At 43.9% G+C, this 12,520-nt stretch overlaps 1 protein-coding gene across 10 annotated transcripts in view; it reads left to right on the forward strand.

Annotated features, from left to right (window-relative positions):
- EYA1 (EYA transcriptional coactivator and phosphatase 1) overlaps positions 1–11,498 on the forward strand; it is a 142,737-nt gene extending 131,239 nt beyond the window's left edge. For all 10 annotated transcript variants that reach the window (XM_080938655.1, XM_080938658.1, XM_080938659.1 and 7 more), the window contains one exon: positions 9,615–11,498. In XM_080938655.1, the coding sequence (XP_080794781.1) occupies positions 9,615–9,695 (81 nt within the window). In that variant the 3' untranslated portion in view covers positions 9,696–11,498. The remainder of the gene's footprint in view (positions 1–9,614) is intronic.
- The last annotated feature ends 1,022 nt before the right edge of the window (positions 11,499–12,520 follow it).

Below are 12,520 nucleotides of genomic sequence, written 5' to 3' on the forward strand. Positions count from 1 at the left end.
TCAAGTGATGGTCAGCTTAGCATGGCAGCAATGTTCCCGAACCCAGGTGGCACATACTGTCCTTATTCCTGGCTTACAGGACATTGTCAGGTGGCTGGCCTCTTGTTACCCTATGCAACCTCAGACCCCGCTCAGGCTCCGCTTTGGAAAGATGCCTGCGAATGGTCAGAGCCGGCTTGCAAGCTGGAATGATTTTCTGCCCGAAGAGAAGGGAGCAGAAAGGCTTCCCGGGGACATTCCCTGTGGCACCATTGCCCACGTGCGTCTCTAATTCTATTCCCTGAGCAGAAACTATCTCCTTTGGCATCTCCCTCTGCTCCATAAAGGACAGTACAGTTCCTCACAATCTGATGACAACCTGCCTTTCCAGTCTCTCTCCCCCCTTCCACCCAACACTGCAATCACGTTCCTATGGTGACCTGCTGCCTTAGTCCATTGTCTGTTAATGCTTGAAGTCGGACAGGCTATAAAGAATGGAGGTTTGTTCAGTTCTGTTCTAGGTAAGCCTCCCTGGAGGGTGCCGTCTGCAGCCTCAGTCCTTTGAAGAGTATGGCATCAGCCTCCAGGGGGGAACCCTCCTGTTACATCCTAAGATGGCAGGGGCACCCCCTGTGGACACAGGGCAAGGTCTGTCTTCATCCTTACACACATGATTTACTCACCTCACAAGCTCAGTTCAACTAGTCCTAATGACGACCAACAGTTCTCACCTTCCGTTAATATCGCCGTGAAAAACTGAGGATTCATTCATTCCTAACATGTGAATGTTGGGAGCCACATTCAAACCATTAACACCTCACCTCTCTTTTGCCACACCCCATCCTCTTCCCAGAATATTTTTTCCCAAATCCTCATTATTACCAGGCTTGTTTCTGAAAACGCATGGCATACGTCTTGCATTCCTAGGCGTTTTTCTTGATCGCGGCGCAGTGGAAAGAGCTTGGGTGTCAATCTAGCCCACATGTAACTCGTGGCTTTGCTCTCTATCCATTCCATGAGCGAGTTTCATTTTAGCCTCTTCTCCAAGGGGCATAATCACAGTGCCTAGCTCCTTGGTCTCTTTGACCAATTAGAGTCACTAAGACTTGCACATCTCATAAAGGCAACAAATGCCAGCTAGGATTACAAATACAATTATGAATGTCTGTTTTGGTGACTGAATGTGATCTTTTGTTTGAGACTTCATCTTCAACTTTCTTGTATGCCTCTGAGTCTCGGTACACTTGTACTCTGTTTCTTTAAGGACATTTGTCATGAGGTGATTCAAGTCCCCTCCTTTACCTCAGATGCCTCCAAGTTTCAGAGTGCAGGCACTGGCCTTACATCTGTCAGTGACAGAAGCCGCCATGGATGGACCTGGTGCTGACTGAAACCTACACACACTTGGCCTAATAGGAGCAGCATAGAAACTTGTTCGCTGCCCCATCTCTCCAGTGGCTAGTCCTCGGTACATTTATCAGCTCAGACTAAATTCGAATACCCCAAACACAGACCAGGGCCCTAAAGAATGGTAGATGGGAAATTCGAAATCAAGTTGTCTTCCTTGGAAAGCTTCTAGAATTCCCCAGCCACTCCTACACAGAAACCCCCAGTGGCCATAAGGACCTGGGAGAGAGTTGCACTTTTGAGCAACAGAGCTCAGGGCTTCCCTGCTGTGTCCCCGAGTCAGCTTTCCTACTGCCCTCAGCTGGGTCTTCCAAATGTTAATTCCAGGAGAAAGTTAACCAGTGTGGCATTCTGTTTGTGTTTTACCTATGCACAAACACTGGTAAAAATCCCACTTCAGCTGGGTCTCTTCATAGGTCTTTCTGAAATGGATAGCCCTGGTAAGCAGGGTGTGGAAAACCTGATCCAATGCTATAATTCAAAGGTGTATTAAGATGATTTTTTAATCTTCACAGAGCAGCTAAAATTATCTTCACAGTTGTTCTTTGGATGTATGTGGGTTTTTTTTTTTTTTAAACATCAAAAAGAACTTAGAGATGAGCGTTTTCTTCGCATTTTTACTTATGAATCATCTCAGCTTTACTTTGATTTTTGTGGGTGAATGTATGTGGTAAGAGGGAGGGAAAAGGAAGATCTTTAGACCTTGTGGCCTGCCTGTGCATGTAAACAATTTCAGCTTTCAAAAAGTCAGATTCTTATACGTTGCAAAACCGGCAGACACCATCAGTGAAATCACCCAGAGTAACAGACTAAACAGCCTTATAAAGACAATAGTTGAGCTAGCCTTTAAGAGAAACCGGTATTTAAACAGTTCTTCATAGATGAAGGCAGAGACACTCAAGAACAATGACATATGAGAATCACAGAGCCGAGTTGTGCCCAGAAGGAAAGAATATTTAATATTTAACTTAATTCCCCCCTTACACGGGAAACGTAGAAAGCCACAGTCTTACCTGTAACACACAGGCAGGGTCCACAGAGGGATGTGAATAAAGACGACTACACTTGCTGTGGGAAGATCTGCGCTCAAAGGAGGGACGTGGGTCACCAGATCTAAAACTCCATCCGCAGGCACTTCTCTTCCCCATCTCATTATAGCCTCGAGATGCCCTGTAAGGAAGTCCTCTTTGACACATTAGTCATAAGAGAAAACCAAGACCCAGCTAGGCCAAGTGACAATTCCGAGCTCTCAGGGCACAGGGGCAGGGAGATGGGAGATGAAAGCTATCAGAAGAAGAAAGAATAGGAGGAGAAGGAGGAGGAGGAGGAGACAGAGAAGAAGAAGACTAAAAAGAAGGAGATGAAGGAGAAGAAAGCAGCAGCTACTACTGCTCCTTAGACTTTGTGACCTGCCTGAGCATGTAAAGATTACAGAAAAATAACCTGTTTCAAACAACCATAACCAAACCAAGAAATGTCTAAAACGCATAGCTAAAAATTGACCAGACTATGACTTGAAGCCAGTGTTCCTTCAAGCTGTAAACTCAAACATCCCAAGCATGCTAAGAGTTTATATTTTAGAAAGTCACGTTGCTTGTTAACCTTAAAAACTGGGTAAGTTTGTTTTTCGGTGGGAGGGGTAAGCATAGCCTCCATCGGTGCCTCCTTTCCCTGGTTTTGCTCACTTAGCTCTTCCCCCAGGCAGACGTCTGCAGACAGGATAGATCGGTCCTGCTCATCCTTTTCTGTGAGGGTGTCCTACCACCGCTCAGTTATATTAGTTCCCAAGTACAAGTGGTACTTAGTGAGCACCCTCCCCAGATAAGCTCGGCACATCCGAACACTCAAATCAAAACCAGTTTTAGCCGCTTCTCACTTTTCCCTGTTCTCTCAAAAGTCCTAGAGCATTCTCTCTTGCTCCCTGTAGAGCTGTCTTTCAGCAAGAGAGAGGAACTTTATTCTTTCCTTTCTTATTGGATATATTTTATTTACTTTTCTATGTTATTCCCTTTTTCAGATTCCCCTCCATATCCCCAATCCCATTACCTTCTTCCCCTGCTTCTGTGAGAGCGTTCTGCCTCCCCACCCTGACATTCCCTGACCCTGCAGCATCCAGCCTTGGCAGGACTGAGGGTTTCTCCATGAGAAAGGAGCTTTTAAAGCCAGATAGCAGTAAGCAACCCCCCCAGTTGCCTGTGTCTTTACAGGTCATTTGCTGAGCCTTCTGTGTCCAGATTCTCCTTTCCAGTACAGCTAGGCTTCCCTAAGTAATTCCAACTTTATAATTTCCTTCATAAAAGTACTTCCTCAAAAATGAAGATAGAACAGAGTTTGAGGAAAATAGTTAAAAATGGTATAACTTAACAAAAAAAAAAAAAAAAAAAATCAGTGGTAAGAAGGGATAGCTGGTTTTCATTGCTCAACTAATCTACATTTCCAGAAACCCGTTTAAATCCTTGTAACCGGTAAAAATGGCAGGCATCCATTATTCTGTATACTGACCAAGATTTTATTTAAAATTTGTCCCTTTTAGGTGTGCATTCCAAAAGCTAAGCTAAATGCCAAGCTGGTGATGTCCCGCTTTAAACTCTAGAGAAAGCCAGTTTGGTGGAAGCTGGAGAACATTTGTTACACAGTTTAATTTTTTGTTTAAGGAAGACTCAGATTAAACATATAAAGTGCTAGGTCTTGGCCCTCTCTGCCTAAAACTGTGGTTCTCAACCCTTTCACAGAGATCACCTAGACCATCAGAACACACAGATACGTATTGCATAATAGTAGCAAAATTACACTTATGAAGTAGCAATGAAAGTCTCTCAGGGTTAGACCCATCTTCTCCCACTAAGGGCAGTCCTCTGCTGTATATGTGTTGGGGGCCTCAGACCACCTAGTGTATGCTGCCTAGTTGGTGGCTCAGTGTCTGAGAAATCTCAGGGATCTGGGTTAGTTGAAACTGCTGGTCCTTCCTGTGGGGTCACCCTCCTACTCAACTTCTTCCAGCCTTTCCCTAAGTCAACCACGGGGGCCCTGACTTCAGTCCATTGGTTGGGTGTAAGTATCTGCGTCTGTCTCAGTCTCCGAGGACTGCTAGGCTCTGTCTGTAAGCAAACCAGCCATAGCATCAGTAATAGTGTCAGGCCTTGGAACCTCCCCTTGAGATGAATCCCAAACTGGGGTCTGTCATTGGACCTCCTTTCCTTCAGTCTCTTCTCCATTTTTGTCCCTGCAGTTCTTTTAGACAGGAACAATTCTCAGTCAGAGTTTTTGACTGCAGGATGGTCACCCCATCCCTCACTTGATGCCCTGTCTTTCTACTGGAGGTGGAATCTACAAGTTCCCTCTCCCCAGTGTTGGGCATTTTATCTAAGGTCCTTCCCTTTGAGTCCTGAAAGGTCTCTGGTAGTTTCTAGAGAGTCTCTCCACCCCAGGTTGCATATTTCCATTCATTCTGCTGGCCCTCCGGGCTTCTCTCTTGTTTTTCCCCATCCCCAATACTTGATCATGTTCCCCTTTTCCTCTTCTCCTTCTCTCTCCCACCCAGGTCCCTCACTCCACCTGTCTCCTGTGCTTGTTTTTTTTCGCCCTCCCAAGTGGGATTGAAGCATCCTCCCGTGGGTCCTTCTGCTTGTTAACCTGCTTGAGTTCTGTGGATTGTCTTCTGAGTAATCTGTACTTTTCTGAATAATATCCACTTATTAGTGAGTTCATACCATGAGTGTCCTTTTGGGTCAACCAGGTTGATATTTTCTGGTTCCATCCATTTGCCTGTAAGACTCATGATGTACTTGTTCTTAAAAGCTGAATAGAATTCCATTGTGTAAATGAACTACATTTTCTGTATTCATTCTTCCATTGTGGGACATCTGGGTTGTTTCCAGCTTCTGGTTATTACAAATAAGGCTGCTGTGAACATAGTGGAGCATCTTGTGGGTATATGCCCAAGAGTAGTATAGCTGTTGTCTTCAGGTAGATGTAGTTCCAATTTTCTAAGGAACCTCCAGATTGACTTCCAAAGTACCAGTTTGCAATCCCACCAGCAATGGAGGAATGTTTCTCTTTCCCCACATCTTCACCAACATGTGTTGTCACCTGAGGTTTTGATCGTAGCCATTCTGATTGCTGTAAGGTGGAATCTCAGGGTCATTTTGTCTGCATTTCCCTGATGACTAAAGACATTTCTGTGCTTCTTGGCCATTTGAAATTCCTCTGCTGTGAATATTCTGCTTATCTCTGCACTTCATTTTTTGATTGGGTTGTTTGGATTTTTTTGAGGTTAGCTTCTTGAGGTCTTTATATATTTTGGGTACTAGCCCTCTATCGGATTTGGGGTTAGTGAAGATTTTTTTCCCAATAGGACAATTTGTCCTATTGTCCTACAGAAGCTTTTCAATTTCATGAGATCCCATTTATCAATTCTTTATCTTAGATCCTAAGCTACTGGAGTTCTGTTTAGGAAATTCCCCTCCCCCACCATCCGTATGCCTTTGAGTTTGAGGCTCTTTCCCACTTTCTCTTCTATTAGATTCAGTGTGTCTGGTTTTATGTTGAGGTCCTTGATCCACTTGAACTTGAGTTTTGTGCAAGGTGACAAACATGGAACTATTTTCATTTTTCTACATACAAACTGCCAGTTAGACCAGCACCGTTTATTGAAGATGCTTTATTTTTCCATTGTATATTTTTGGCTACTTTATCAAAGATAAAGTGTTCGTAAGTGTATGGGCTTATTTCTGGGTCTTCAATTCTATTCCATTGATCCACATGTCTGTCTCTGTTCCAAAAACCATGTGGTTTTTATCAAGAGCTTGAGGTCAGGGATGGTGATTTCCCCCAGAAGTTTTTTATTGTTAAGAATTGTTTTTACTATCCTGGTTTTTTTTTTTTTGTTTGTTTGTTTTTGTTGTTTTGCCATATGAAATTGAGAATTGCTCTTTCCATGTCTTTGAAGAATTCTGTTGGAATTTTCATGGGGAATGTGTTGAATCTGTAGATTGCTTTTGGTAGTGGCCATTTTTACTATGTTAATCCTACCAATCCATGAGCAAGGGAGATCTCTCCATTCTGAGGTCTTAGTCTAACCCTTTAAGTAACCACACCAGCATGCTACTACATGAATGAGCAATTATTTAACCAGCCCTTTGGGGCTGAGTGTCTAGGGGGTTCTGCAATTAGTGTTACAAGCCGACCCTCGGTGAAAGCTCTGGGGGTCCATTTCTGAAAGTGCAATATCTGTGCCAGAGAAAAGATGCTCTTAGATTATAGAAAATTTCTATTGGTGTGCTTTTAATAATTGTGCAAATGTTCACTTCCATGTGAGAAGCTTTTCTGTATGGTGGATGTCATGAGTAACCAGAAGGTCTAAGTATAGATGTTCAGAGGGAGGAGGATTTGAAGAGCAGAAATGGCCTGTCACTGTGTCCCCTTGAGACAGACTATGGCTTTACAGACTCCCAAGTCTGTGCTCCCTAGGCTTTGGTGCAGGCTTCTGCTCCTCCTTGTTAGGCATCTGACCTCACCAAGTAAACCCAGGTGTCCCCAGCCCCTGGCCACTCAAATAGCCCTCTTCTCTTCTGCCCACAAACTACTCCACAGCTTTCTCTGTGAGCATCTAGTGACACCCCCAAACCTCCCTTTCTCCGCACCCTGCCCGAAAGAGTTTTAAATACTTTCTCTGCCTTCAGCAAGTTATTAGCAGCCCTTCCCTTTCTTTTGCAAGATAAAAATCTAACTCCTTAGTTAATTCTCATGGCCTTACTCTGAAAAGCCTCCTTTCTTATTAGAGACTCTCCCAGCCTGATGGCATTCCAGGCTAATCACAGAAGATGCTGCTTCCTGGGTCCCTTATCTCTGTACTTTTGTGTATCTTCTATCCAGGAGGCCCCTTCTGTGTTTGTTCTTCCAACTTGTGTAAGCCCAGCAGGCAGCTGAGCCATCCCTTCTCGGCCTTCATCCTCGCTGTTCCTACCCTCACACACAGTGGGTTTCAATGGCTCGGTAGATATGTCTGGTCTGTCCATGGCTCCCATGATCTTGTGTTACGTATTAATTTTTGCTGCAGCTATGGTGCTCTGCAAGTAATGGCATTTTTTTTAACCATAAACTTAGAAGAAGCATGGAATCATTTACACCAACTAATCAATTGACTTGATAAGCTGCAGCTCTGGAAATATGGTGCCATAAAGGAACCTCATTTGGCTACTGGAAGGGTCAAGCTCCGGTTTCTTCAAAACTGTGTGCTTCTCTTCCCCTCCTTCTTCCCAGTTTTATAGAAGAAATATTTGGTTTAGTGGGCAAGAATAATATCCACACACACACAGCACACACACACACTTCACTGCATCCAGTTGTCCCTGGTAGTGTAAAAATGTTGGCATTGCTAAGTTCTTGGGTAGGAAAAATATTCCCCTTTGTAGTATTGAACTGATGAGCTATTAGTAAGAGTCAGGGGCCTTCCCTGCTAGACTCAGTTCTCAACCAGCCTATTGACGGCGGGCACTGCTTAGAGTCCATCCGGTTCTGTGAGGATAAATTGTTCACCGCAGCAGAGATCAGCATCTCTCCTTCGTGTGAGCAGATGGGTGCTGAGGCTGGAGCTGCACACTGTAGCGTAGAGGCTTCAGACAGCCCAGGCCTGGTAGGGATCTTACTGTCCTCAGCAGCTACCGTTTGAACCTCTCCCTTCTGTAACAGACAATGACACTGGCACTGAGCCACCTTACAGAACAGCTGCTGTGTAACTCATGATCATTAAAGTGGCTTAGCGTTATAGGCGGGACCGTGAACTCTCTGGCTCTTCAGCCGGCCATATCTTTCTCTCACATGTAGACAGTGTCCCTGAGGGTCTCTCTCCGTGCTCCAGCACCGACTCAGCTGAGCATCCTTCCAGCTGTTCTACACTCAGCCCAACTGTGGCTTTGTTAGCATTTCCCTACTTCCCTATGCAAAGCTAACTGTGTCTCCTGCTCATATCAGCACGGATGGACTCCTGTGTTTCCATCTGAGAGGGTGAGCCAGCGCCAACCATGCCTCTGACCCTTCTATTCCTAGGCCATGAGCCCAGAAACACAAAAGACAATCTAAATAAGTAAATGGGTCATAGTACAGATCGCAACCTAACAGTGCTAAGCAGAAATCTGTCTACATGTCCACAGAGGTGGGTTTTTTTTTTTTTTGTTTTTTTTTTTTTTTGGCATTCATTTCTGGACTATTCTGTTTAACAAGTAACAGAAATATAGATCCCTGTCATAGTATTGAGTCTAGAATGTTCAAAATTAGAGAATTCAGTAAAAGCCTTTAGCAGATTAGATTATATCAACAACATTAGCATTGTTGATAAGGATATTAAATAGTGTGTTCCCTTACATAACAGCTTTGTGAGCTCCAACAGACTAGAAGCTTCCATCATTACCTACAAATCTTTATAATCTAGCTTCTGTGACAGATTCTTCACTTCTTATGAAATTGCCTCAAATTCTTCAGAAGTATAATTGCTGATTCTACCCCCAGATCATTGTGTGTAAAAAGAAATCTGTTTTCCTGTGGAGGAAAACTAAGTTTGTTCTCAGAGGTTTTGCTGCTGCATAGATGCTCTTTCAAAGGCTTCTTGAGCAGAAAGATCTGGTCCATCCTCCAGTGAAGGAGGCAGCCTGGTTCTAGGGTGCTGGCCTCTCCGGGTGCCCCAGACAGCCCTGACTGAACTTTTACTCTGGTGCCTTTAACTATTTTAAACAACCTCCAATGCACACTTACAATTTCTCTCTCATAGATCAGTCATGAAAAAAAAAAAAAAAAAAAAACGTGTAAACTACTACTAACTTAGGAAAACTTCTCAACCCATAAAGCACAAGCTGCCTACGACTCTAGCCCAAGGCAATGCACAAATGACACTGGCTTCCCTTCAGTGACTTTTAAAGTCACAGTGAAGAGAAATATCTAGTTGAGAGAAATGGTACTTCCCTCACACCAATATTTCTGGGGAGGGGGGTTGGGTTTGTATTTTAAGTAGATGTGAGCACGCTAGCTGACCGTTCGTACACTACTGATGTTTTAAGTAGATGTGAGCATGCTAGCTGACCGTTCGTACACTACTGATGTTTTAAGTAGATGTGAGCACGCTAGCTGACCGTTCGTACACTACTGAACAGAGCGGAGCACAGCAGGGACTCTGCAGAGGAGAAGCTTCTGCCTGCTGGGTCTCTGTCCTTACCCTATGTCTGCCCTCTCTGCAGCACGCTATGCCCTTCTGGAGGGTCTCCAGTCACTCAGACCTCATGGCCCTGCACCATGCCTTGGAGTTAGAGTACCTGTAGCAGCCTCCTGCCGAGTCACTGCCTCACAACTGCACTGTGACCAGAGATGATCCGGCAGGCTTGTCTGGTGTCGGACTCCAGGATGTACCAACTTCAGCGTGGGGATGCATGGTTGCTGCCGTCCCGACTGCTACCCACGGGGTTAACGGAGGACCATGTGTATCCTTCGGGACAGCTGTTGACTCCAGTACTGTGAATCCAGTGAAAAGTAAACCATGAGAATGCTCTCGAGCAGTGTCTTGGCTGCGTCAACTACACGGTTCAAACCTGTGAAGAAAAGACCTACAGACACTTTCTTTTTTTCAGCAAATGTGATACAAACAACGTGTGCGACCCAGCAAATTTGATCCCGAAAGAAAGGCTGACATGTGACTGACATTGTCTCCTGGACAACCGTGGGGCTATTTTCTCAAAGGCTTACTTTTTGGGGCAATCTGGACTTCGCTACTTATTTATGAAAAAGACTTTGGGAAAACAGATTTGCTGAGGTATAATTCATATGAATCACTGAGGAAGACTTCTCACCTCCAAATAGCTGAAGGGACAGTAGCCTAAAAAATAACCAATGAAAGGCCTTGGGCTGAGAGAACGGCAAGTACTCTGAATTTTAGCACATCGTGAAGTAGTTTAAAGTATGTCTAATTTAAACGTGTAAAATGTACATCACCGAGACAATCGTGTACAGAAAGAATTTTTGGTGTAAATTTGTAATAATGAATGATTCTTATACATTGTGTTTAGGGAAATGCTATTATGAGGTAGAAATGCCTTCCTAGGAAGCTCGGGCACAAACTCCAGCACTGCCTTATCTAAGTATTGGGTATAAATATTGTAGATAATGGGTCTTTTTGATAATGTTATCTAAGACCAAAAGCATGAATGTCAACTGTCAACAAGGATTTTATTTTCTCAATCTTTATCCCATCCATTTTTCTAATTTGTGTGTGTGCGTATGTGTGTGTGTGTGTGTTGGTTAGAAGGGCCTTGATAAAAGTAATGGTGGCTCACAACTGAAAAGTTCTCAAGTCTTCCTGACCATCTCCCCGACCGACTTTCTCATTTCAACACTAATGTATTATATGTAACTACTTGGGAAAGAATGACTATTCGAACGCTTCATCCCCCAAAAAGAATATAGATGACAGATATATTTTATTAATAAAATTAACCGGAGCCTAGCAGAGTCTCCATGCACTCTGAATGATCCCCACATCGGGTTTCTTGTTTCTATCAATAAGGACTTTACTACATAACGGGGTTACAGCACTTCTCATCCCTCCACACACTCACTCTTTCTGTCCCCACCCAGACAATGGTCACTACCCCACGATGGGTAGGACAAGACATAAACCCGAAGGGGGTGCGAGAGACACAAGAATGATCATGTTAGTCATGTTATAAAAAAAGATTCTTCCAAAATGATGAATTTGTGTATGATCAGGTGTCTTTCTCATTGTGGACTTTGCGTTGCCATGAAATTACCCTTTGGATCGATTTTATTTAATATTATTAATATTATTATTTAATATTGGGAGCACCAGGTTTGACCCAGAGTAGCAGAAAAACCACTCCACTTTTTCCTTTTCTAAAAGTCCATGTTGCTGCTAAAAATTAGTCATTGTAAATTCTGCAGACTGTTAAATCGAATAATGGAATTTGTTTCTCCCCTGACACAGACAGAAGGGGCCAGTGTTGAACCCTCCATCTGATGCTTTTGTCCCCCGCAGACTGAAAAGACAGCCTTCTTGACCTTGGCCTTACTGTAAACAGGTGTGCTGTGTCCACAATTGTGTACAGAACTTTTTTTTCTTCATTAATTTTGTGTTTAAATTAATAAACTTGATTTGTGCAGTACTGTGTGCTCCTTGGATGTCAGTATCATCTTCCTGCTTTGGGATATGTGAAGGGGCTGAGTCTCATTAGCATTAAAACCCTGCAGCCAAAGGAAGTCATTCGGACAGCCCGGTGATGGCTTTATCAGTCCGCTAGGAGCTGAAGGGCAGGGCAGCAGCTGTTTCTTTGATCATCCTAAGGTCTGGAGAATGGAAAAGTTCTCTATTTCCCCAGACAGCATCAACTGGATCCTCACTCAAATTTATCTGTGATAGAACAGAATCAGGAATAAATTATCTCGGATTGCAGAACATAGCTCTACCCATTTAAATACCCAAGAGACAGCAATATGAGGTGGTTTCATCCAAAAGGAACATTCACAACATATATTTCTGTGATTTGCCAGATTAATCACTGACAGAGGACTATAAAGCCGTAGACTCACTTTCTCTTGAGACTTTAACCTGAGGAATACAACATCCATAGGTATAAATACATGACAACCGAACACAGGGTTGTCTGGCCTGTTCATCAGCCCCGTGATGTAGATTTTTAACAGACGTGCACTACATCAATTCACTTGGCCAACTAGGTGTCCAGTCTGCAAGTGGTGAGGACTGAGAGGAGCATATTTGACAAGGCAGAGGTGGGAAGGAGTGGGATCATCAGGTCTTAGGTGAAGAAAGTATGAAACATGGACGGGGAGGGTGGGAATTAGACACTCGCAAGATGAATCCTCCGACACTTCTAACACGGCACCCCTCCCCCCAGCCCAACCATTTTTAAGGACTCCCCTCTGACCATTAGTTGAAGCTCAGATTTCTAGTATTCCAGAGCCAACAAATACAGCTTGACCTTGCCTCTCGGCATGACCTTGCATTGCTACAGTGAGCAGGACTTCAGTACCCCTGGTCAGTACAGAGACTACGAGTCCCACTTCATTTTTGCTTGGAACATTCCAGCATTCGAGTCTCAGCCCGCAGACCCAGTAA

Source organism: Micromys minutus, assembly GCF_963924665.1.
Source record: "Micromys minutus genome assembly, chromosome: 26".
Taxonomy (NCBI): Eukaryota; Metazoa; Chordata; class Mammalia; order Rodentia; family Muridae; genus Micromys; species Micromys minutus.